Consider the following 26,799-nt stretch of genomic DNA (forward strand, 5'->3'; position numbering starts at 1 on the left):
AATATGTTGGTCTATGGAGTGACCGAGCAGCTGGCGACAAAATATTCCCGTACGAAGTTTATCGAGTTTAGCGCTGGTACAGGCGGTGCCACTAATGCTATCCTCGAATGCATTAGGCCAGCGGTTGGCTCCTACGACTACACGGACATTTCTAGCGCTTTCTTTGAACACTCTGCCAATCATTCTCAGTTGCACACTCATAACATGGTGTTTATCAAGCTTGATATGCGAAGATCCTTCGGCACAGAACTTTGAGCTGCACAGCTACGACGTTGCCATGGCCTCCAGTGTCTTGCATGCGACTAAGTCATTGGAAACGGTCTGGAGAAACTCGTAAGCTTCTCAAGCCTGGAGGATGTCTTGTCGTGATTGAAATCATCCGTAATTATGTCAAGCGTCACGGTCTTGTCGTAGGTGGTCTATCAGGTTAGTAGGTAGTTGAGAACAACGAGATTTATCATGGTCCGAGTCTTGCCTTTGAGCTATGGAACAAGATCCTCAAAGAGCCTGACTACGAGAGCAGCTCGCCCATGCCAGACCCTGTGGGAGTTCCAGGTTCAATCATCGTTGCCAGAGCGTAGACTAAACAGATTGCACGTTCAGCTAATTCGCTTGATGCGAAGTTGAACACCAGCAACACCTCGTCGGTAGTCTTGGGCGGCAAATGCCACTCAGTTCAATTTCTGAAGGAAACTAAGGTATGCGATCTGCTGAGCTCTGACTTTTCCGATATCGCCCATGTCAACGACTTGCGCATCCTGCTAATTCTACACGACAGAATCTGCATCTTTATTCCGACAGAGCTGGAAGATGATCTGTTTTAAGACATGGTAGAAGGCATTTTCAATAATTTCAGAGAGCTTCTTCCAAACGCACATGGTGTGCCATGGATGCTAAAGGGGGGCTGCGCAAGCAACCCCAACGCTGGAACCGCCCGAGGCTGTTCAGGAAACTCTTTCATGAACTCCCCGGAACCCTGCTGCAAACTCTTGATATCAATGACACCCTTGATACCGTCAACCCCATTCTTGTATCCGTGACGATGCTACAGGCTGGGCATCCAGGCCTACATGGTTCAGCAAGGAGATTTAGGCAAATTATTGTGAAACTTTGAATCGGAGCCTGTTCTCAAAGGTCAACAGATTCTCATCCCCAGGGCCCGTCCACAAGAATCTCAAAATCTTCGGTAAAACTCCTCAAAGAGATCTATCACCAAGCAGATGGATGCTTTCGAAATATGCATGACTCTGGAATGGACCGACGGGAACTACATGCTTCATGAATGGCGTGACAAGACGACACCTTCTTCTGATGACCTCGTCAATTTTCAGATCTCTTGTTCCTTCTTTCCATTGGTAAAGACGATTTCTGGGAATGTCTTCGTTAATGTTGGCAAGGAGACGAAGACGGGCAGCAAGAATATTTGCTTCTCGAACCGCAATGCCTCTGTAGTGGCCGTCCCAAGGGTTTGGACAGCGATGACGCGATCGACGCTTGCTTCATCTTCTTCGCCCTAGCCAATCTAACAGTCCAGCAGCTGTTACAGCTGCTACCGCCAACAGGAACTGTAGTTTCGTATGAGCAAGATCAGGTCTTATCGTCTCTGCTATCCGGGGAGCTGACGAAGCTTGGTCGAAAGGTCACCTTTATCACTTCGAACCCGGAGAAAACCGGAAGAAACTGGCCGTACTTGCACGACAACAGCGCGAAGCGGGTCACCGACTCGGCCACACCATCAGACACGACTCTGTAGATTGACGCAAGTCATAAAGATAGCGCGACTAATCTCGGGCGTGCTATCACGGCGTTCTTGTCTCGTGTCTGCGCAAAGGTGGTGCTCTCTGACCTTGCTGCGCGAGAGGCATCCGTTCTGCCCGACTGCGACTGTCACCAGATTGCTTCAGATGGTTTCCTCCTTCGCCTCATCGTTGGTCGATAACTTGGTGATTCCGGAGGGCCAACCGCTCAACATGCTGACACTCAAGAGGATTATATCGCCGATTCGCCACCTACATTGAACTCCTTCATATACTGCCAAGAAGAGAAACATGCGCTTGACTGTGTCGAGCCAATTCACCGTCGCCAGGATCTCTTCCAATCAGATTGCACTTACTAGCTTTCTGGCTTGACGGGTGGTGTCGGACGAGCCCTGGCGGGTTTTGTGATTTCTCACAACGCAACACACGTTGTCTTGAGTAATCCTGGCTAAAGTGTTCAGCGCTCGGAAGAAGAAGTCACAGCAGCTGCAAAAACACGAGGGTGGCATCGTCGAATGCGGACAAAACAACATGGCTCAACCACTGCGCCAAGGTGAAGACAATGTCGCGAACGAAGCAACAGAGAACGTCTTACGCCCCAAACAACGTCTGCAATCCGAGTCTGAACCGCAAATACAGACGAACCTCACCATTGCCCGCACGCTGGCCATCGCCGGCGTCACCAAAAACTTTTTCTTCGACGGCTTGACACACAGCACTACCATCCACAACACTGACAGCAACTACTAGGTCGACTGCCACGACACTGATAGACAGAACCGCATCGCTCGTCTCATCAAGGTGGTGTCCTACACCTCCTGTGGCATTGTCCGGCATTGCCGCCTCTGCTTTGGTGTCTTGGTCGCCCTTCTCGTCTTCGTCTTCGCATGTGTCGCTGCAATCAGCGCATCGCACCCCGCAGCGCACTTCGTCACATCGTACACACCTTAGATGGTTCTTCCTTCTCAGTCCCTTTTTCGGCGCACTCTACAGGGCTTCCTCGGCTAGTGAGTCCCTCACGACACGCTCGAATGGCATGTCTGACATAGCGGCTGCGGCATCGTAAGTAGCGGCAAACCCTGGAGACAAGACTGCGGTTACTCCACGCCGTTCAGTGGTGGCGGCGGTGGCGCATGGGGCGGAGGGAAGCGGAACGACTTCCTACGCCAACATCACATCCTACGATGTTTCTGGCCAGTCTAGCTGGAACTGGGCATAATGAGCCACAAGATAAAGGCGTGAATAATGGGCGATAGTGGAGCTTGGCGAGTCTCGAGGACAGCCAGCATCAGCGTGGACTGCCTTACTAGCCGGCCTTGTGATGACGCAGGACATCGAGGCCACGGGCTTTGTGCGCCATGTGGCCGGCAAAATCGGCGCGAGTATCCAGACGTTCGGTGGATAGTTCCTCACGGCGCTATTACTCAAGAGGCCTGCTTTCCGGCTACGGAAAGTTCTCAGGGGAACTGTGGAGTCAGGACCGTCTTCATCCGCGTCTTTATTAGTAACATGTTCCGCAGCGTAACAGAGACCACCAACATACTCGCTAGGCGCAGCAAGCTGCTCCAGAAAGACATATGACAGCGGCTTGTAGCCAAATGAAAGTCTGTCGAGCAGCGCTTGGAGGGCATCGTATAGTTCTCACTGGCAGAGGTGAAGACGGCGGGCTTATGGGCATTGCAGAGATTGGTGGATGAGATGGCTGGCGCCTCTGCTGCAATTTAGAGGATCATCTGAACTGACGCTCGCAGGAAATACTCTCCAAGATGCGACCGGTCTTAAGCGTGCTCCCTGAGCCGTGGGCGTGTGCGAACAGACGCCTGTTAAGTCTTGAACGGGACCGCGAGGAATCGGCGGGGCTCCGTAAGTAATGGCTGGATCATGCGCGCGAGTGAGCTATTGGCGACAAGCTCTCGGACATTGAGTCGTAGGACTGCGTAGTGGCAGACGCCGTTGAAGGTAAGGCAAAGAGACGAGAGCAATAAGTCCAAAAAATAATGGGAAGTACACAACCTCCATGTTGGTGTCCATGTATTCCCTAAGTTACCTACCGACGATTGGGGCTTCAGGCATACCAGCTGCCGAACGACGGGTCGACCTGAGTGCGCTCTTTCGAGGACCTCGCGTACACCAGCAACTTTGGCACATGTTGCTCCAACTCGAGCGCCAACAGATTCTCAAGGTTGAGGATGAGGCGTATCGCTTCCCGTCACAAACGCGTTTTGTCTTACACGACGATTAGCCAGGCTGCGATCCAAGGTGCCTTGGGTCGGCTTGGCGGGCTTGTGACCATCTTGACAGCCCTGGAGAGACCCTGTGCGCGGCTGAGAAGAGTCATCCAGTGCGGAGGGATTGTTCAGCAACGTCTCTTGTTGACACAAGATGTGCTTGATGTTATTTGCGAAGCGAAGGGGCTGAGGCTCGTCACATTGTACTGGAACGCTGATAATGATCGACGGATTAGCATGTTTACACCTGTGAGAAAAGACATCGAGCAATAGAAAGACGGAAACGGGGGAAGAAACAAACCGAGCAGCGTTTCCTGCTACTTCCGCTGCAGCAGCTTGGGTCGGACGGCTACCAGCATCTGGGGCAAGCTCGCCAGGTCGCTTGTGAACGACCCCTCTCCGCCTGCCTGCATCGACATCTCATGCATTTGTGGAGTAGACGCTGCCCAGTCGCTGCGTGCCAAGCAATCACCGCTGCAGCAGGCTGATACTTCGGCCTCCTTTAAACGATCCCCTTGTGCTTTCACCTTGTCCGTCAGGACTTTGGGTCGATCGAGCAGACCGTGCAAACCGTCCCGAAGTCTCGGATTCCGCCGCTGCGACTCCGTTCAGTGTCGTCGCCGATGTCTCTGTCGTCAACACCCCAGTGTTATAGGATATGTGCCCAGTCTCTGCCGGATTCGAGGGTGATAGCGGCATTGTTGAGCCAGCCGAGACACGTTGCGCTCCGTAACCGCCGCCCTGAGGGAGAGTGGTGAAAGATATGGCGACGGCATTTTTGAGAATCGGTTGATTGAATGGGTGATTGCGGTGGTAAGGAATGCGACTGGACCACCGCACCGTCATGCAAACGGCGCTGTCAATTGATTGTGTAGGTGGGTGGTCAAGATGAGGTGCAGCTGCTCCTTCATCCCAGGACCCTTGCCCAAACTTAGCGCTAGAATTGACAGGGGCTCCCTGGGCGGCAGAGGTCGTAACGCCTGGACCGGTACCTGCTGGCAGACGCGAGGACACGACGCGACCCGGGAAAGAACGATTTTACGACCTGTATTACGTCAGCAGGTGTGTGGGTGGCCGAAGTCGAAAAGGTTTCGGCCTGCATTACGTCAGCAGGTGTGTGGGTGGCCGAAGTCGAAAAGGTTTCGGCCTGCATTACGTCAGCAGGTGTGTGGGTGGCCGAAGTCGAAAAGGTTTCGGCCTGCATTACGTCAGCAGGTGTGTGGGTGGCCGAAGTCGAAAAGGTTTCGGCCTGCATTACGTCAGCAGGTGTGTGGGTGGCCGAAGTCGAAAAGGTTTCGGCCTGCATTACGTCAGCAGGTGTGTGGGTGGCCGAAGTCGAAAAGGTTTCGGCCTGCATTACGTCAGCAGGTGTGTGGGTGGCCGAAGTCGAAAAGGTTTCGGCCTGCATTACGTCAGCAGGTGTGTGGGTGGCCGAAGTCGAAAAGGTTTCGGCCTGCATTACGTCAGCAGGTGTGTGGGTGGCCGAAGTCGAAAAGGTTTCGGCCTGCATTACGTCAGCAGCTATGTGGGTGGCCGAAGTCGAAAAGGTTTCGGCCTGCATTATGTCAGCAGCTATGTGGGTGGCCGAAGTCGAAAAGGTTTCGACTTGCAGCCTAGCGTCGCCGCGAGGAACGTCAACCCTCCGGGACCTGCGATGCCCAGAAAGTGTTTGGCGCCTTGCGCCAGTAAGGCCTCGGCATAGTATAGCTTGCTTCCGGAGCAGCGGGGTTAGCTTCGAGGTCTCTCGCATTGCTTCTGTGGTCGTTCCAAACAGCAAGCACAAGCAGCTTGAATCTAGACTCTTCGGCGGCGATGGCTGCTGAGTGGCTCCGAGTTGCGTGCACGACATTTCTCCTCAGCTTGAATTAGGCTGATATCAACAAGTCAACATCATTCTCCCGCCCTGGTCTCCCTACGGCACGATGCTCTTTCTTTATGTTGTGCTCGCATGGGACGCTCTCCATCGTCGCCTAATTTATTCGCGTGGTCGACATGGCCCTGCTGTTGCGCGCGCCAGGTGGATCTTTCGCGCCCTGATGGTCTGTTCATCATCGTCCCCTGAAGGTACCGTGGGGCACTGTAAGGTAAGGTGGATACGCACGCACTCTCCCGGTGCGGCGCTACTCTCCGTAGCTGCTGATTGAAGCACGAAAATTGGGCAGTTATCTAAGGTACTGCTTAAGATGAGGCGGGCAGGGCCGGCGAGCAGAACTACAAGACTGGAAGCCACTGTCGTGCCGGGCCGTTCCGCCCCCCACGCCTCACCTTTTTCGAGGATGTCTGTCAGACAAGCTCTGCCAATGGTCCGACAAGTTCTGCCTGCAACCACAACACACCTCACATCTGCGGGCAATTGGCTGTGCAACGGCTGCAGATTGTCGCAAACTAGCCTGCCACCTAGCAGCGCAAATGTTGCACACTTAAAGTACGAGCCGCACCTGCAAACCACATTCCTACCCTTCCCTTCCCAGCACGGTAGCCACTGCTGTCCTTCCCACCCCCTTTGCTATGTTGAACGCCCTCCTGCGGTTTGAAGACATCTTGAGTGAACTATTGTCTTCCGCGAATATATCTTGAGCCCACGCGAGGCCGCAGGCCAATTGAGGGCCGGTGCTAAGGTCGGCGTTGTTGAGTCGCTGCACTGCGTTGGCGACCGCGGAACGGCTTTCTCACAAAAAGTCTCAGTTCCATTGAGGAGGGCCAAAAGTGAGGCCGGAAGTCACAAGTGGTGCTTCCTCCCTCCTCTAGCCCAAGTGTGCTGAAACGGGAAAGTACCGTGAAGAGTGTCAACGTCAGAGAGGAAGGCACTCGGCCTGCCTACTTCCCTACTGTTCGTAAATCAGACCATAGGTCCTTGCGAGATTTCTGGCTGCACCGTGCGCCGCCTCCTTCTTCCCTCGAATAACAGCTACCGCCCATCTCCTTTCATCCGACCACGCAACACAACATCAACACTGCATCTCCATCCTCCATGCGACTCCCACATCTGGGAGAAGGCAGATATCAGTACCATTTCCTACCACAATCAATCTTCTGGCATGTTTCCCGTTTTTAGACTTGCTTCAAAATGTCTGTCTTTGGGCTTGGCGCGCCGCTGTTCTTCCAATAGTCTCGTGGCAGAGCCCGCCGCCGGATAGGTTCTTTTCGGCATGGAGGTAGTAATTGGCAGTTCGAGGTTCGTCATCTGGAAGTCCACTGAGCTCTACGCATTGCTGAAGTGCCCCTAGGAGCCAGACAACCACGCCATCATCGCCAATTCAATATCGACATTGCGAATCTCAACAGAAACAAGTGCGGGCACATATTCGCTGTCGTCCGTCGCAACAATGCCGTCAATGCAGGCGGCCTGTGGGGGCCCTGACGGTGGAAAGAAGGGCACAGGCAAGGTCTCGGGAGGAAAGGTTCTCCCAGGACAATCGCGTCCTGTGGCGGTGGGAAGAAGAATACAGGCAAGGTCTCAGGAGGAAAGGTTCTCCCCGGACAAGGAGCCAAGCGTCATCAGTAAGCCGTTCTCTAGTTCTGCATCGGCGTCCAGATGGCATCGTGATACTGACTTGATGGACAGGAAAGAGACCGCCTATTGTTCCTGTGCTATGCCGTCTACTTTTCCTGTGGCCATACTCTTCCTTGCCGTCGTCGCTTCTATCGTCGTCGCTTCTATTTTCGTCATCGTTGTCGTCGTCGTCGTCGTCGCTGTTTTTGTCTCCTACATGAGTAATTAAGTACACAGGAAATACGGTCGCGCAGACATTGGAAAATTAGGCGTTCGGACAGGAAAATCATGAAGGACACAATCTTTCTTCCCTTCTAACTTTTTCTTCGCAGTTTGCCGCCTGGAGGCGCACTTTGTTGACTGCCGTATGACTCTCACAGGGAAATACGCGAGGGCCAGGATGGCTCACAGAGAAACCTTTATGGACACAATTCGCGGCATTAGTGCGTGTGCTGGACTGCTCAAGGGCTTACAGGCTTGTGGGAACAGTCTGTGCTTGGGAGATTCTGCGGATCCCGACCAGGCGACGCGCTTGCCGGGCTCTAGAGCGTGGTAGGCTCAATTCCCTTGGCTCTGCAACGCACGAACTGAAGTATGCAAATACCTCTTCCAGCAGCCTCAAACTCACGCGGTCATCTGGTAGCTGGAGAGTTTGTTTTCGAACACGCATGGTTGGAGAGATTCTGGTCTCAGAAATAGATGAATATGCTAGCTTCAATTCACATGTCCTCTGCTCTTTACAATGTGACCCTGATTCGCGGCTCTTCCAGGGCGCTGTGAGCATCTGCCAAACCATGACACCCATGATACCCCAGACTTCCAAGGCCACATGTACCCGAAAGCCAGCTGTAGTCATTAAACTAGTTATGGATACAAGTCTTTGTGGACATAATTATTGTTTCCTTGGCTTATCACGAAAGGGAGGGTAGGCCGGAGGCTCCAAGTCCATTGAACAGGCCGTCATATGACTGGTCTTATTTTCTGGTCGCTCGTTGTGTCGATCGAATTCTTTCCCAAAAGCGCCCTACAATTATGTTTACTTAATCTAACACGGTGACTAGTAAACATACTAATGAATTGCTCATTGTTTCGTGCTTTTTAAACCAGATCTGACTTGGAATACATGGAATGGATGGGGTATTGGCTCAACAGGTTTTGTCCAAACCACAATTATAGACCATTGATCGAGATCGTCCTTCTAGAATGGGCCAGCACTGGAAGGTAAAAGTAGCAATCCTTGATTTATGTATTCAGTGCTTATTCCAAGACGAACAGGGAGCATCGTCCAATTGGTCCTGAAACTATCCGCCACCACCCACACGTAAATGAAGCAACAATTCGGACTTTTCACATGATCGGTAGACCATGCTCGGGGGTGAACACCGGCGCCATGGTGATCTTGGGGACTGCGGCAGCGGAGGCATCGATTGTGGACTTGTCGTTCGCTGGGTTCTGGACGGCGTCGGCGGGTTTGGCCACCAGCGGCTGCTTGTTCGAAAGGGAAACAAAGGCGGTCGGGAGGGAGGTTTGTTGGAATTTCGGCTTCGGCTTGGAGGCTGTATGGCGGTGGAAAATGTCAGCTTCTAAGAACGCAAGAGACGCGACGCGCCGGAAAAAGAAAGATGCTTACTAGCGGGGGATGGGTTAATATTCCTATCAAAGCCGCGGCTTCTCGCGTGGACCTTTTACCACTTGATTGTCGACGCAATGGTCTGCGCGTAGCATGACCTTCGCGCCATCCTCGCATCGAGTAATTAGCTAGACAGCTTCCAGGGAGGATGGCTGCGTTTCTTGACAGACGCGTAAGAGGATCTGACAACTTCTGCAGCCTCTGTAACCTAATTGAGGTATCCCATCGTCAAGTGTAAGAATTGAGGCTCTCCTCCCACGTTCGTCGTCCTAACACGGTCTTGACTGTCTCCTCCACGCAGTCTCCACATCTATTAACGAAGCTAGTGAAGCAGTGGCCCTGTTTAGCCAGCAGGGGCTGAGAGAGGGGTATGTTCCACGCTGTCTGGATACGGCTCGCATATGATATCAGCTGTCGCCGTTGTCCGCATGATGCGCTGGAGTTGTTGCGAAAGCACACGAGCCAGGTCGGTCAGTTCGTTGTATGCTATCCAGGCCAGTATCCGGAACTCGTTGATCCGCTTTAGGTATGTCAGCAATTGTGTATTTGAAGCCGGATATCGAGAAAGTTCGGCTGCGTGGTAGTGGCATACCTGTTCGGTCAGACCTCGAAGACTCTCGACAGCGGCGTTTGGTAATGAGACATCAGAATCTGTGGCTGAAGCAGGATCCGCCTACCATGCTTCTGGACGAGCAGGTCGACCGAGAGCCACAATCGCGTCGGCGCTTGGCCTTTTCTCGTCTGAAGCCATTGTGACTTGTATGGACGGCGTAATCGTTCCGTGCAGATGGGATTCGTCGCATTCCGCTTCGTTCTGGCCCTGGTGTGCTGACTGTGCGTAGGCGCCGACAGCAGCAGAAGTTCTTGGGGCGATTGAGGCTAGGAATGTGCATAAATCCTCCCAGGTGATTCATGTAAGTCATCCCAGGGCCGCTGTCAGTGCCTCATGCGGGTGCTTCAGTTCATGGCTCAGCTGTTGATGGACCCGTCTCGGCGTGGGGAGCCCTCGACCCGAAGGCAAGGCACCGCGTGGTGGGACGGTTGTGGTGGGGCCACTGCACGAAACACTGAACGGACGAACCAGGGCAGGTGATGCCCACTCGAATCGGCAATGCGTACCCGAGCACCTTAGGCAAGCAAGCAGCCTGTAGGCTGTAGCACCTACCGTTCGTGCTTGTAGCCCATCTTTTCGCGCGCCTGCTGGCATTCAGCCCCCAAGGTCACGTTAGTGATTGACTGGTCGTTCTCGTCGACTTGAAGCGCGCATCATCGCATCATGGTGTGAGAAACTTCGACCTACATGTTATGGAAAACTTCGACCTGCATGGTATGGAAAACTTCGACCTGCTCTCAGTACGTACCTCATCCAGCACCATCTAACCCGCCCTGAGGTAGTGACTGCCAGACCTAAATGCGCCGCAGCGGCCTATCCGCCTGGTTCAACGTCGTTTCTTTTCGCAAACGGACCTTACGACTTTGCGAACTGGGATAGAAGTCCAATCTTGCGAGAAAGATTGCTGTTTTGACCTCTCCAACGCTGTGTTCAATTCAAATATGCATAGAGCGCCCCGAAATATCGTCGCGTTCCCCAAATTGCAAGCGTAATCGTCGTTTGTCACTGACACCCACCTCGTCCAATAATATGGTATCTGCGGCCATTTTCAGGTGGTAGATATTTCTTAGTGGACCGCAGGGCTTATGTCCGCAACTGTCCAGAGTCCAGTTGATGAGATGCGAATGGGGGGAGCCCTTCTTGAATCATCCTGGCGTCCCGTCCTGTAGGGTCCAGTAGCTCCACCCAGGCTTCGGACCGAACACTGGGCGGGACGCTGGTGACCGGGCCCGCACCAGACCAGCTGGCCTCGTTGCGCACCGCCGCAGATTGCCAGTGTAGGTAGCGTTCACTGCTGAGGCGTCAACTCCCGGTCAAGAAAGTTGGTGCACTGAGTCTGGATTGCCATTTGGTCTAGAGACAGATGTGCACTGCGCTACCGAATGGTCCTCTGTAACCCCTCATGGCCTAGGGGAAACACTGTCACTTTGCGTTGACTACGGCCGGCGGGATCTACGTTGCGGTCGCCTCCTGTGCAAGAAAGAGATCGTAAACTGTGGATTTGGAATGGCTCTGAGGTCACTTACAGCAGGGCAGCAGGTCGATAGATCTTTAAGGCGCTTCAAAAGCAGAAGGGTAAGGGTAATTGCTGGTTGCGGGTGGCGGATTTAGACAGTGGGTTAGAGGCTTTGGTGCCGATTTTAGCAGTCAGAAGGCACTAAGCAACTGAACTGTGACGGTCTGGTGGCTCAGTGCCCGTGTCGATGCTGTGGGTAGCTCAGTTACCCACACCCGGATCCCACACTGGTGATTGGCTGCACAAAGTATTCTGCGCCCCAAGTGAGCCAGCGTGCCCATCTCTCTGCTCCCTGGAGTGCGTGCAGGTAAATGGCAAACGCTGATGCAGAAGCACGCGAAGATGGCGACTTTTGGATTCGAGCCGGAATTCAATGCTACATAACGATGAGACCCAGAAGCAGCAGCTGTCACCCGACATCTTGGTCACCAATCCATCGCCTCCGTCTTGCTCTCCATCAACATGCCTGTGACATTTTGCTTCTCATCTCCTCATCCTCATCCTTGGCATCGTTGTTGATGGTCTGGCTCTGAGAAACAGGCGGGAATGCCTGCGCTCGCTCTAGGCGAGAAGCTCGTGCCTGTTTTCAGCTGTCGCGCCATGTTGTACATGGTAGACGCATCTTTTGGGGGAAGATGTCGGCATCGTTGGCCAATTTTTCGAGTTGCATTCGGAATCTTGGGGGGAAGAGGGTGTGTTCTATTGCCGTCCGGAGGTTTTCGGCGGCTAAGATGGTGTCAGGTCTGCGTTGATACGGCACGGCATGGCGGAGCAGGATATTCAGTTGCAATATGAACTCCAGTGCCTTACATGAACCTTGGTCATGAGCCGGTCCGTTGCTGCTCATCTGCTTTCTTTTGCATGACTTCGCGCTGGCTGTGGTCCATCGGAGGACTCGCACGTCGCTGTCGCGCAGCAGGGAGGAACGGGGTGGTGTTGTTGAACCAAGAAAGGTAATTTAGCCACGTAAGGTGCCATCTTCTTTGGAAGCTACCATCTCCTTGAGATGGTAAGGTGTCTGTCTGGTGGCCGGAGCTTGTCTGGTAGCTAGAGCCTGTCTGCAAACATCTGCAGACAAGCTCAAAGATGATGCGAGGGGTAGTCCGTGCTTATCTGGCAGGTCCCCCGCTACGACGACCGTGATTACCTAGCGGTTCGCCCACGTACCATCATCCAAGGAAGGTACGGCTCTCTGGTTGGTCGCATTGCGATGCCTGCCTGGGAGACAGCACACTCAACCGTGAAGATAAGGTACCTTAGGTAAGGTGAAGTGGGGCATGGAACGGCCCATGCGGCGTGGCTGACCTTAGCTCCTTGTTTCTCTGTAACACCAAACCTCAACTTCGCGTCTTTGCCTTTGACAAAACTCCACGACACACATTTCATTGGCAGCTTTTTCTGGCAGCCCGGATTCAGGATCGATGTGAGCAGCTGCCAATAAAATGGACATTGACTTATTGACCAACATTGCAGCTATCGACAAGACCAAACCCAGTCCAACCATGCCGACCTCTCCCCGCCCGCCGCCACCGACGACCCAAGCGACCCAGCCAGCCTTTTGACTCCACGAGTACCAAAGCCAGTCACTCAACCTCACCGTCGCCGCCGTCTCTGCGAGGCATACCCTGTCTGCATAGCCTGCCTGCTTTCCTCCAAAATCGCCCTCCGCTGCTCAGGGGACAGCGCTTTCCACCATAATCCGAATTGCTCGTACTGAGCGTCCTGGTTATCGACCTCGTTGTTGCGTGTATCGAGATTGAGGGCAGCTGGCTGTCGGCCCACCTGCATCGGCCTTGGTGCAGGTAATACTTGGTCGGCCGGGATCTTCGCACTACCGCTACCGTACCGTCCTGTTGTATCATTGTAGTCCGCGTCTTCCGCCTCCGGACCTATAGTCGCTGCCTTACTGAAGCCGTTGTATATTCGGACTATGGGGTTGTCCCTAGCTGGAGAGGGGTCTATGCCGCAAAGACTCAACGCCTCCTTATAGCTATGGTTCGTGAGCAGGCGCTCCAGCGGCACATCGTCCTTCTCCAAGCTATCCGGCCACGGCATCCCATCCTCCCGGACGTCCCAGTAGACCGGCTTGACGAGGTTTCCGGCGTCGGATTTCGCTGGATCGCGGAAGAAGCGCCGGAAAAGTCGCGTGTTGCGCACCGGCGACGGGTGCCAGTCAGGCTTGTCTGAAATCGGCGGCAGCGGGTCCTCCGATGGGTTGTGGACGACTTGAGCCAGCGGCTCGTCTTGGTGCGGCAGCTTGACTCTGGGATACAATCGGTACATGGTTGGCAGGTATTGCGGGAGCTAGGGAGTGGAAAGAGAGAAGACGAGGAAGAGAAACGGGCTGGCAGACATAGGGAGACAAGTGGTCAAAGGAACGAGAGCTGCTCTACTGTTAATGGCCAAAAGAAGAGAAGGTTCGTCATAAAAGAGACAATTAACTCGGACAAAGAAGACCCTGGCGGACACGTCGCAAGCTCTTTTATCACCACCCAACATATTCCAAACCACACACAAAAGATAGCTACCTGCCGTATCGCCCGAGACAATCGCAGACGCCCCAGCAGCTACAGACACACAGACATGTCCATCGTTGATGCTCTGCCCCTCTTGCGTTCCGACCACAGGGGTCGCTCAGGCCCGGCGCCGCTTTCGCCGCCCGGACCTCCTTGCCGCCCCGCTCGCTGGTCGGCTCGTGAAACGGACAAACAACGGCGGGCACACTCTTTATTTCTCACGCAATCTCTCTGCCATCTTCTCGTGTTCATCAGGACCTCTTGCACGCGACGAGAGGGGCATGTCTCTGGCCAGCTTCCCGCGTCATGTTCGCGGTTGGCATTGATGCGTGCGAGAAGGCACGCTTGTCAGCGTGCGCGGAGGCACTACAAAATGACGAACATGACTGGTTGAAGCTGGCAAAACTCTTGTTAGTGTAACTGTTGGAAGTGATTGCTGCTTTGGCTGGCGTTGAGCAAGTGTCCGGTGATGCAGCAGACGAGCGGCTGGGACACGATGAGGCCATGCTGACCTTTGGGTTTAGCGAAAGTGAGAGAGTCTTGGTCCATTGCTGGGCGTACCTAGTTGACAGGGAGACGCCCAAAGCCTGTCTCCGTAAAGCTGATACCGACGGTTGAGCTGATGCCCATTCCCGATGGAGAGCGGAGCAGACTCTAGCGGTGGGGCATGGGCCACAGTGACTGCAACCACTACTGTGGCCCGTGCAGTCAGCCTTAGAGTGAGGGAGGAGTACAAAGAGACGGGAGAGACAGAGCGAGGGGGGGACACCTTAGGGGCTGCAGCTGACACGTCGTTCACTGAACCACAGTACAGGTCCAATATCCACCCTCTAGATATACCCAACACCGAGGGACCCCCGGAGGCAAGATGACAGTGGCTACTAACGACTGCAGCAGAAATAAAAGGCCGCCAGTTTTAATCTGGGCTGCGAACTCCCCTGTGCTCGGAAATCCTACGGAAAGGTCTGCAGCAGAAACATTAGGTATGTCATCCGGTCCCCTGTTACGCTTTTGATCGTTTTGTCACTGTTGCATAGAGGCCTCTTTACTCTCCTTAGGTACCGGTTGGAGGTTGAAAAAGCCACACACCTGCCGGAATTCCAGACCCAATCAAAGAGAGAACTCTTCTTGCCCAAGGTGGTAAAAGATCACAAGGCATCATCGCCAATTATGCGTCCCCCCATGCGTCAATTTTCTTTCGCCTGCCGATGTTTTTATTGCCTAAGTTTCAATTGACGTTCTCAGCGGATCGACCTGTCCCGTCTTTGCCTGACCTTGACATCCCTTCGCCTGGACCACTGGTGTATTTTGAAGTTGTTCCCGTCTCCCTCCTGGTCGTCGGACGGCACAACTACCGACGCAAGCAAGTCAAAACTGGCCATTTGCATTCGACCGAAATATCGCGTTTCGACAAAATAAAATCAGCTCAAATGTTCACATCAATTGCTGTAGAGCGTATCATGGCCCGGAAGCTTGGTCGCAAACGTGTCTTAATGTCTAGAGCTCAATATCTGGGCATCTCTCGGCTCAAAGGGTCTGGCCCCCCTGTCCCTGGGCCTCTGACTGTCCACATTTGGCTGTCGCCCAGCCTAGACGAGCAACCTCGCCGTCCTCCAGAATGAACCCAAAGCAAAACGATATATTTGAAGTTTGACGGCCAATGGCTGCACCGCTTTCCTTACTGCTGGCGAAGAGAGTGGAGATTGAGTGGCCGCGAGGGCCGTCCCCGGCACGGAGTGGGGCCGAGACGGCGCTGCAAAGTCCACTACCACATTTGTACGCGAGTCATGCACACGCACCACGCACGTTACGCATCCACTGACACAAGCTTTGATTCGCTGACTGTTTCGTGCCATCTGATCTACGTTCTCTAGCTGCATCTCACTTTATTTCGACGTCGTGTGCACTGACATTCCTCCCCACGCTGGTGCTGAGCATGGCAGGTCCCCATTGTCATTGGGGACTTTCGGCGCGACCATCCGGTTGGGTTGCTTCTCCTCAGTCACAGGTGTTTGTGCTCAAATCACCCCGCTGGGCCATCCCCCAGCAACAACTGGGTTCTGCCTCAGTAAGGGACGCCACTGCACAGATTTCTGGTGCATCCATTCGCCTGCACTGCATCCGAGTCCACCTCACATCTCTCCCGAAAGCGGCCCGCCTACGAATGCCTTACCCTGTCGCGGACCGGGGACAGGGAAGATAGCTTCGGGACCCGACACGAGCATTTCTTTCACATTCACCCTTTTCCAGCCTGTGCTAGGCTGGAGAATTTTTGCCGTCTCTGCCCGGCCCCTGCTCCTGCCTCTGCGACGTCGTGGCGGAATTCAGTGTTCAAATTCCCGTCAAGTGTTCGGTGTACCTGCTGCCTTCCATTTTCTCAATAACTTAGACAGGTAAGGTAAGAAGGCGGTCGCCTGTGGAGACTACATGTGGGTCTTCCTTCCCCCAGAACATGAGGTGATGCTGTGGAGGGCCATCCTTCCATCTGTCGACCCAAGATCTAGGTGCCGCACCTCACTTTAAGGTGCTCGAGGCGATCTGGCCAACAATTGAGTCTGAGTTGGATTTTGATTGACGTGGACATGGGATGCCAGTCACCAAATGTTAGGAGACGAGTCTGGAAGGATTTTCGGCTGTATCAAACCTGAGAGCACATCGCACTAATGCCACCAAGTTTTGGCTGTCATCTTGTTGGGATGGTGATCGCTGGCATGGGATCAGCCGTCACGGACCTCCAGCAGAGGCAGGATGCAGCGAGCCGATCTTGAAATCCCATGCCGGATGATGCAGAGGTCTCGCCGATAGTGTCGGCCTGGGGATGCTGGCAAGGAGACAACGGCGATTGTGACTGCTCCGCCTAACATCACTGCTGACATCCTGACAGATGACCTGTGAGGGTTGGAGGGGGAGACGTGGTGATGGTCACGTCGCCACCACGTCTCCCCGACAGGGATCAACTGCCGATTGCAACGCTCGACACGCGACAGCTTTGATGCACGCCACGACTGCTCATAAGCTATAGAAGAGGAGGCCGTTGCGAACAATCATCCGGATTGATTCTTTCCTTTTCAAACCTCAACAATATTTCGTTCTGCATTACGTAAGGTCGAAGAATAGCCCCGCGGTCAGCCCCCTCAATTCAATGGATCGAAATCTGTGCACTCTCAGAATTCGACTTGCACGCCTTGACCAACGGGCTGCACTGCAGGCACACGAGATCTTCGCACGTGGTCAGGCTCATCATGCATCAATTTAAATCTCCACAAAACGGGAAGTCTGCAATTTTCCAGTGTCTCAAGCCGAGATGTCGTCCATGGGTTCTGCGGGAATGAGGCACGTACCCTGATGGACCGATGTGGCACTAACGTGACATCAAGGTAAGCGCATCTTCCCAAGAACGGTTGCAGGTCGAAATATGACTAGTGAAAACTTCGACCTGCATGAATTCCTGCCTAATTCGTGCACCCTGTGAACTCTGGACATGACGGTGCGCTAGCCCACGGGATACAAACAGTGAGTGCACTTTTAGTGGGCATGCTCATACTTTCTAGTGCTGAAAGTCTGACCATGCCCCCCTGAGCCTTCTGGACTCGCGTCGCCACAAAGGCGCACTGCAAGAAGCACCCGCATGGGCAGAAACTCTGCGCAAGTGGGATGCACAAACTCGGGTTCGCCTGTGCCTGGACCTCGCTACGAACCCTCCTCCACCGGGACACGTACCAGCAGCCCCCGAGTGCCTACCTTAGGGAGAGGCGGTGACGGTCCAGCTGTTACCAATTCCCCTGGGAGAACTTGATGGGTGCTGGGGAGCTGTGGAGGCATCACAACCTCACCTGCGGGCAAGTGGCTGATTGGCCCAGGTGCCCAGACATGCCTAACCTTTCCTTCTCCAGGCCTCTACACCACAATTTCCTAGAAACTAGTCAATACGCGCGTCTGACTTCAACCGCAACCTCCCGCAAGACCTCCAAAGACACCCACGACGCCTACCGCGAGCCATCATCGGTCGATTGCGGGACCAAACAAATCTCGACCCATGACACGCCATGTCCGCCGCCCATCTGCTCTATGGGAGAGTACAGTGGAGGTGAGTGTCTCTGGTGCAGTGGGCATCCTCCTGCTTCGTGCCTGCGTGCCGCAAACCCAGTCATCCTTTACCACGCTGATGACCCTCCTGATTATCAGAAGACCGGAGCGCAGCAAGTTGATATCGGCGAATTACGATCACAAGTTCTGCAAGCCATCCCACAACCCTTCCTCCTCGGAGGCCGCCATTAGCAGCCCGATATCAATCAAAAACAGGTTCTCGATCGGCGATTTTGACAAAGGAAAGCTTCGATATAAATATGGAGGTAAGGGGTGTGGATGCTGGGGTGTTCAATCCCTACGTGTCAGGGTACTCCGCCTACGCGCCTAAGGGCTCTTTTCCGGAGCTTCTCTTGAGCAATGGAATCCCCGATAACCTCGGTTTCTACATCGAGGCTGCTCCATCTGGCAAGAAGTTGTTGATGGCCGACAGGAGGACGACCCCGTAGAAGTGATGCCGTCGACCATCTCAAGTCCGTTGACCACGACTCCCGAGCGCGTCGTGCCGTGGGCATCGATGAACAAGACGTCCGCCATCACGGGCAAGCTGTAGGCATTGGACACGAGGGTCTACGGCGCGGCCGCCGGGTAGCTGTTGTCCGCCGTCACCACACGCACTGGAAGTCGCGCTTTGAAGCGCGAGCCAACCCCCCAAGCTTCTGGTGCTCTGGGTCACAGAAACAACCCGCTCTTCTACAATGAGCAGCAAGCCTTGGTCGCGGTCACAGATCCTGCGGTCACGAACTAATTACGCGCGTGGGCAATGTCACACCCGAAACACACGGCGCGCGGTGACCCGCGCGTTGTAGCAAGGGACTTTATACCTATCAATCCCAGAATCAAAGATGGCAAAGACGTTATCCTTAACTCCTTCATTGCCCATATGGCGAACATCATCAGCTCTCTCAGGAATCTGGGTTCCACGCTCTGTGTAGTGCATTCGAGCTCTTTGACGCGCAATCAGAGAGGCAAGGGAGTGTTGTGTACGGAGTTTTAGACGAGCCAGCGGACACTCGTCGCACGTATAAAACATCGAAGAAAGATAGGTGCAGTATCTTCCTGTTGCTAAACAATCAGATCTTCTAACTATGCGGCTAAACGCCGGGTGGTGACCAGGCTTATTCCAGCAATTCGCGAGCGAGACTCAAGATGCGATTTCCTGCCAAGATTTCACTGGCTGATGACTGAACGAATTAATATGACAGGATGTGGGAGCTGCGAGCAAAATGTTCGAGCTGCAAGACTGAGAGTCTGCGGTCAGCCCGAACAGAGGTGTGGCGGGGAAAGGTTCTTGTGGCAGACATGCTAGCGCTCAAGATTGCAGACAGACTTCATCAGAGAGAAACAAATGCAGCTTCTCAATTGAAGTATTCGGGTGGAGCCATTGAATTATGATAAGCATTTCGTCCGAGGACCTACAAGTCGGGTGCAACGTCTCCACCGTCGCTGGCTATCAACGCCTGAAGCAAGTTCGCCCGGAATTCTCAGCCCCGAATGTGGTTATCGAAAGGGGCATTTAGCAGCTTTGGTCCCGGTGCGGTAAGAGTAATAATTGTCAATCTTTCTGACCAATCCACTCCGTCAAGAAGATCCACCCAATGGCCTCGACCCACGGGCCAAGATGTGTGCAACCCTGAGTATCAACATCAATGCCGGGTTGAGAAATGTGGTCGTCCTGACAGGAGAGCTGCTCGACAACTTCGCTGGCTGGCACAGTACCACGGTGCGCTTCGTCCACAAGGAGTTGAATAGCTTTGGCGCTTGCTTCGTCAAACTCGGAGATTGGAGCAGAACTACACCGTCTACTGTGGACGATACTGCACCCCTGCATCCATCTCGGCGCTACAAGTTGATATGCAGCTCGCGCATCATGTACGTGCCCATGCCAAAGGCCACGAAGTAGATCGGGTACGCGACCATCTGCAGGGCGGCGCGCACCTATAGCACGCCCCGAAGCACCCGTTGTCAATCCTCTGCGTGCAGTAACCAAGTGGTTTTGTGTATTGCGTCTTTTGCGGGAGCAGGAAAGCCGATAAGCATGCCGCCAGATGGCAGCACCTCCGGGAATTGGGCAAGGTTGCAGGAATCTTGACCGGCGAAGACTTCGTCTTTGCGGTCGAAAACTTAGATGATCCAAGTGAGAGCTTCAAAGTGTGTAATTGTCGGTGTTGGAATGTGTTGTGAGGAAACGATGCCGGATCCGCTGCCATGGAGGGCCCGGGCACCGAGTTGGGGGTTTGAGGATCTTCTGATTGCCTGGAATCGAGAGGGTGCAGATGAGGTGTGATGGAGAACAGGCCCAGTGGTTGTTTTGGAGAAATGTCTGGTCGCACTAGTTGGGAGAGGCGAGTGAGACGGCGATGATGCGTCTAGGTTGTAGCTGTTGGCGATGGTAGTTGTGATGGCAATGGTGGTGGCAGTGGTAATGGCAGTGGTGGTGGTGATCCGGAGCGGGCTCCCAACGCGCAGAGATTCCTTTTCTCCATGGGGATCAGCAAATTCAACGCACAGATCCCTGCGCACTCAAGTGTTCTTCGGCGATTTGAACGCGAAGGGTTGAGGGCAGGCGCGGGCTGGAAGGATGCGGGCTGGAGGGAGTGCGCGGGTGCCGAATGCTCTAAGGTAGTTGCGTTGTTAAGCTAAGGAAGGCACGCGCGAGATTTCAAACAGCAGTTGAGCATCCACTGAACCTCCTGCTCCTGGAATTCACGTTTTGGGGGAAGAAGATGGCCAGGCTCGGGCGGAAGGTGAAGTGTGCTCTACCTTCCTCAAATCGAATTCAGGACGGCGTAGTTTCACCACCTGCAGTTTTTCATGGCAGTTGCAGCAGCTGCCGATTTCAGAGGTGCACGGTCTAGGAGGGTCGCTGAGTGACGAACGGGCCAATGAGTGGTGTGGGATCCCGGTCTGGGTAGCTGACTTTCAGCTACCCACAGGCTGTAGTTCGTGGTAGTGCAGTACCCACTAAACCCCTGAAGAGGCACGTACCTGGCCAGGCGTGCATCACTTTTGGCGCATGCACCGCGTGTCCTCTGAAGCGGTGGTGGGGCTGCAATGGATTCGATGTGGAATCTCCACCTGAGATTGCAGAATTCGTCAACAGCAGGGGTGAAGGGCGGGAGGCGTGCTTCTCCTCGTCGAGGCAGCCCTGCAGCGTCAGCGATTTGTGGTGGACTGAGAGGTAGCCGCTGGCTGAGCTTCCTTTCAGCGACATAGGCGGTGCTCTTGAGCTCCGCCATGATATCTGACCGAGCGCAGCGGGAGAGGTGCTACCGGGACGGTAACAGAGCGTCGGAGAGGATGGATTCGGGAGGTGTGCGTACGTGAAGATCGAGGGAAGTTGTGAATACTGCGTAAAGATCAACGTCTTTCGCGAAAAGCCAAGCATATCAGAGGATCATTGGAACTCCAAGCCGAAGAAGGTGAGAAGCGCAACCAGCGCAGAAATGAAGAGTCGCATCATCATAGAGGGGCTCAATATCATTAGGGGGTGTCTAGTTGGCTGCGAGTAAGATGGACAAGGGATAATGATCTTCATGTCGGGGAAAAAGGCCCAAAGAAGGACTGACGATTTGAATGCTGAAGATCGCTGAGATGATCGTCTCGAATCGGCAGCTGATCCGTGCATCCAACCATGCCATCCGGGTCATAATCAATTTGACAGGTTCTTTAACAGGAGGGTCGTTGTCCTGTATCCAGCGTTTTCCAGCCTTTCCATTGCACCGAGCTCGACTTCGATATGTCCAAGCTTGGCATGCTCGTCTTTGGTGGGCTTCCCGGGCTGGAATGCAAGGGCTTGGCCCTACTTATGGTGTTTGCTTTAGTCTTCATCATCACCTCCGTCTTGCACTCGGTCTTGGCCGTCATAGTGTGATTGGCCGCGAAGCTCAGCTGGTGGCTCTCCGTAGGGAACCCCTTCTGTCTAAGTGCTATTCCTGTAGAGCCGCGCCAGAGCCGTCCGAAAGAGCGATGCGTGTTCAGGGGCGGAGATTGACGGAGCGCGTAGTAGGTGGCTGGGGAGAGCTTCGTACACAGCACATCCTGAATCAAGCCTTGTTGCTCTCCTGATAACATTTGCAACAGTGTGTTAACATTTACGTGCTAGCTGTCAGGCAAATTTTGAAATGTGCAGGCCAAAAATCACTGTCTCAGGATTTCGGTCTGCCACCTAAGAGTTTCGAGTTGTATTATATAAGCGCGCGAACGAGAGGGACCCTTGTGGTGCAGGTCGAAGTTTGTCACCTGAGAGTTTCGAGTTGTATTATATAAGCGCGCGAACGAGAGGGACCCTTATGGTGCAGGGCGAAGTTTGTCACCTGAGAGTTTCGAGTTGTATTATATAAGCGCGCGAACGAGAGGGACCCTTATGGTGCAGGGCGAAGTTTGTCACCTGAGAGTTTCGAGTTGTATTATATAAGCGCGCGAACGAGAGGGACCCTTGTGGTGCAGGTCGAAGTTTGTCACCTAAGAGTTTCGAGTTGCATTATATAAGCGCGTGAATAAGAGGGACCCTTGTGGTGTAGGTCGAAGTTTGTCACCTAAGAGTTTCGAGTTGCATTACATAAGCACGTGAACGAGAGGGACCCTTATGGTGCAGGTCGAAGTTCGTCACCCAAGAGTTTCGAGTTGTATTACGTAAGCACTTCTGACCGTGACGTGTCGTTCGTCGTCGTCGCCGCTGGGAAAACCATTGAAGCTACCGCCACATGCCCCCTAACCGCCATGTCCCTCAACTAGACCATTCGGGCCTAGGGAAAAAAAGGCTAGAAAGGCATCCGCTGATCGCCCCAAGTGCTTAGCTGGTGTCGGAGGGCATGAGGTGCCTGCCGAAGTCACGATCCTGGCGGTGATTTTTCAGACAATTCCACCTCATCGAATTTGGCAGCGGCTCGGCCCGATCCGTTTCTGCCGAAGTGCTAGGTAACGCAAGCGCACATGAGAGCAGTAACCGGCAAACTTTCCCGCAGGAGAACATCACATCTCTCAATATGCGCTTGCGGCCCGCCGCCGAAGCTTTCGGGAATAGCACCGCCGCGACCGGTTAGGCGTTTGCCTAGAACCATGCCGATTGCCGAGGCATGCGACCGCTCAATCAGCCACGAATCACGTCTACTCCTATTAGTTGCACACGCCTCGGTGTTTGGCTGCCCATTGCATTTCCGGGACTCTTGCTGCGGCGCTCATGTTCGCTGGGGTGGAGCGGCGTCTTGGGTAGAGCTGCACCGAGGTCCCACCTACAAATCTGATCATTGCGGCACAGGACGGTATTCAAAAAGATAGTTGACAAGTATCAAAACCCAGAACGCATCATTTAGAGGGTCGTCTGCTCTGACGGAGTGCCAAGCTGATCGGTGAGTAGACGTTGTAGCGATGAAACAAGATCGCTTGGTTTGATGGGGGGATCAAATTGGAAATACCTTACCCGCCGAGCTTCGAGGGCTGGTGCGGGCAGCCCACAGACCACAGCAGTGATCTTAGTCACTGTGGCCTGCAGGGCGAAGCAGCAGCAGTCGTATGGATAGCTGATAGTCAGCTACCTACACCAGGATCCCATACTTCTGGTTGGTCTGTTCACTGGCGCTGTCCCGCCTCCACAGGGGTTTCCCAGGGCCGTGGTCAGACTTTCAGCACTAGAGAGTATGGGCGTGCCCCCAAAAGTGGCAACACTGACTGTTTCTTTCCGCCATTATCTGACCAACCCTCCTCAGTGTCACTACCCTACCCAACTGAAGTCACGCCGTCACCTCTCTGACAACTGCGTCAATATTCGGAATATGCACCAGGGCAGCACCACAACTTGCACAATGTTTGCTCCTCACAAGGCTGATGCACGTCTAGCTGGGGTATTGATGGTGTCGCGGCGTGTTCCCAGCTTTCCTCCCAGGAAATCATGCGAAAAATGCACATAATGAACGCGCAAATTGGGGATTGCAAGGGTATGCGAACCGAGGGCAAGCCGTGCGCAGAATGTCCGCAGAGCGGAGACGGTGTGCTGTTCCCAGCCACCAGTTTTCATGCCTCATACCGCCGTTGGGGACTGTCGCGTCGTCAAAAGCTGCGAGCGATGGTACAGAGCGTGGTGATTGGTGGCCCAGAAATGAACTCGATTGATCCACTGAGGCGGTCCTTGGGAGGTGCAGGCTGGAAAGCGAGTTCCACGAGCCACCCCTACGTGAGCTGTCTTTATTTTTGGCCAGAAAGCTCTCTGGGCACAGGTCACAGCTTTCACTGACGCATCATGAGCATGGATAACGGCGGGAGACATGAGCCGCCACGGGGTAAGAGTTGGGACCGTTTATAGCTTACTGTAGATCTCCAAATGTTGGAGGGATTTGAGCGCGCATCATTCCAACGCCGAGAAAGAGGGAAAGACGCTGTATGGGTCGTTCAGTGAGCCCTTCGAAATGCGACAGCCACTGAACACTGCGAATGCTGAAGCTAGCGTCCAGAGAAACTCCCGGAGCGAGCGCCCGAAGGCCGGGGCCGGGGCTCCAGGTCTTGCCGCCGCCCCCGCCGCCCCTGCTTCGAGCTCCTTCCTGCCCGCTCTTCGCTGCTGTCACACGCCGCGCCTGCTTCTATCTCCCGCAGGAAAAGCGGATCTTGCTTCTTCCGTTTCGGCGCAAGCGCCTGTGTCCCATCATGCATGGACACTCGAGGAAGTCGACATTTCCCGGCGGGCTCAAGCCACAAGTCACGAGCCGAAGCTCAATTGAGCACCAGACGCCCGAATCTCCTGAACCCGGCGAGCTTCCCTGCCTCCAACTTGGGCGAATCTTCCCTCGCAAGCATCCACAAATCTCCATGGTGATACTCATATCCCCCAAGACGCACATGTCCGCTATTGCCGCAGAGGCAACAAACAATCTTTCAACACAGCGCCGGTTCATCATCAAATGATGACCCGCAGCCAGTCGCGTTGGGTTCATGCTGGCATTTTCAAAGAGCGGCAGCGACGGCGACGCGGGCGTCACGGACGCGCGCAGTGGCACTGATCACTACCCTAACGGCAGGCAGGCATCGCAGATCACCTTCTTTCCTTCCTAGACACTTCAGCAGGAGGTACGTCTGCGATACCTTCCCGCCAAGTGGCCATGCAACAGCGTCTGAGGCGTCAACTACCAATTTTGGGCTTCAGAGGCAGGCGCAGAGTTCGCGTCCCAGGTCGAAGTATTTAGCCCATGTTTTTCGACTTACATGACGTAAGGCACGGCCAAACCGTGAGGCCAACTACGAGCTGCAGGCACCTGACTCTCTAGCTCACGACTGAAAAGGAACGAGAGCCCATCACGGTAGGCCACCCCTTCGACCCAGGTCTGGATCCGCTCTTTCAATCAATTACGTCCTGCTGCTAAGCCTCGGCACGCGCCCAACCGTCCGCCATCCACAACCAACGTCCGTCCGACACAGCATTTGCGGGTTTTCCCATCGACTCGTTGCACACAGCTCACAGCTCAAACGGATCTCAAAGCGGTTTTTCCCTTCCTGTTCCTCTCTCCTTCACCTCGAATGGGATACCGACGGGTGTCCCCATAAGCAACAACCTGGCTTCGACCATCTCCTTCGCTTCACAGCACCTGTCGAGCCCCGCAAACGCCTCCGCTGCCGACAACAAGATCAACCCCGGTCATCGAGGAGGTCTACTACGGTGTGTTTGAATCCACCCGACTTCTTCTCTTTGCGGCCCAGCAGCGTTTTCACTCATTCCGCTGACATTGCTTCAAACGCATTCTAGCTACACGCCCCGGCTGGCTCTCCTCCACGCCCGCAGATGCCACGCAATCTGGCAGGTTCCAACATCGAGATCCGCACTATTCGTCCACGGCACGAGCTCCTCAATTCTCCCCCCAAACGTCGCTAAATGCAAGACACGACTCACAACAGTGATGATCACGGCGAAGGAAGTGATTGGAACGCCTGGACGTGGGGACTAGCGAACAGCGAGCCACACACGTCCGAAATTGTCAACCGCGACACACCAACGCTCGCGCAGAAGCCCAAAATCTTCCCAAGCCCCCATTGAGAAAACAATAACAGCTGGTGGCTGAAACGCAATGGTCGCCGTGTCGGCATGTGGTTGCAAAAGCCAAAAGCGGGAAGAGGTGTTCATCTCCACATCACAAGCGACTCTGTCATGTGTTGCAGCGACGTATTGAACTATGTCATTACTTCACTGCGATTGGAAACAACTCAGGCCGTGACTGAGCAAATCGGTCAAGGATGCGTTTCGGTCAGCGAGAAGATTAGGTGCTCCGGTCATTCGAGCGGGGTTGCTGCAGATGTGCTCCGTCCATGGAACACCATTCGATGGGTTCGAGGCAAGCTCACGGCGCCGCTGAGTGCTCTCCTGCAGAAGAGCAGGGAGGCTTTCAAGGCTCGACATTCACCCGGAGACCATTACGCGGCAGCGGGTGCTCGTTGTGAATGATCGGCACCTTCGGGGCATCACAGTTCGCCAAGCTCCTACGGAGAACAATGTCCCTCCTCGTGCGACAGCGTTTGAAATATTTGTGACATCCTCATCCTCTTGAACTCTTGGCCAAGCACTTGGATCGCCATTGTTGCTGTGAGCAGCAAGCAAATGTCCATGACGATGGACCAAAGATGGGATTATTCGGTTGCTAAAGGTACAAGTTTGCTCTTGAGAGACAGAGCAGCTAATGGGCTCTGTTTATAGCCGCTCATCTGACTCTTACTTGTCACATTGAGTAACGTTTTCAGTCACCTGTGAAGTCATCTTCCTGTTTGTGAGAGTCCTAATGCCAGCACAACATTACTCCCTTGCCTTCGCTCCGGAGGAGGGGAATAAAATGGAACAGAATTTGACGCAACTACCTCAAGTGTTGGAGTCGACATGCTGTCTTCCCATGCCAAGTCCTACTGCAGCCACCGCAGGAGAATATGTACAGCAGCTTTCAATCATCAAGTCATCATCAGCAAGACTTTCACCCTTAGTATTAATC

At 54.1% G+C, this 26,799-nt stretch overlaps 2 protein-coding genes and 1 pseudogene across 3 annotated transcripts; all 3 read left to right on the top strand.

The window, feature by feature from the left end:
- Window positions 1-3: 3 nt before the first annotated feature.
- Window positions 4-824, top strand: GCG54_00015395 (Fusarin C synthetase; the record flags this gene model as incomplete). The annotated part of the gene is made up of 4 exons (XM_045415182.1): window positions 4-209; window positions 308-410; window positions 435-542; window positions 582-824. 4 exons carry the CDS (start codon window positions 4-6, stop codon window positions 822-824), a joined length of 660 nt encoding a protein of 219 aa, XP_045264996.1.
- A 62-nt stretch (window positions 825-886) lies between these two features.
- GCG54_00015396 lies at window positions 887-2,018 on the top strand (annotated as a pseudogene). The gene is given in 3 exon segments: window positions 887-1,102; window positions 1,203-1,451; window positions 1,466-2,018. Coding segments are annotated over 3 exon segments (1,018 nt in total).
- A 30-nt stretch (window positions 2,019-2,048) lies between these two features.
- GCG54_00015397 (uncharacterized protein) lies at window positions 2,049-2,507 on the top strand (the record flags this gene model as incomplete). The annotated part of the gene is given in 3 exon segments (XM_045415183.1): window positions 2,049-2,078; window positions 2,117-2,195; window positions 2,212-2,507. 3 exon segments carry the CDS (start codon window positions 2,049-2,051, stop codon window positions 2,505-2,507), a joined length of 405 nt encoding a protein of 134 aa, XP_045264997.1.
- Between the last annotated feature and the right edge of the window lie 24,292 nt (window positions 2,508-26,799).

The sequence above is a fragment of the Colletotrichum gloeosporioides genome, assembly GCF_011800055.1.
Source record: "Colletotrichum gloeosporioides strain Lc1 chromosome Unknown consensus_39, whole genome shotgun sequence".
NCBI classification, from domain to species: Eukaryota; Fungi; Ascomycota; class Sordariomycetes; order Glomerellales; family Glomerellaceae; genus Colletotrichum; species Colletotrichum gloeosporioides.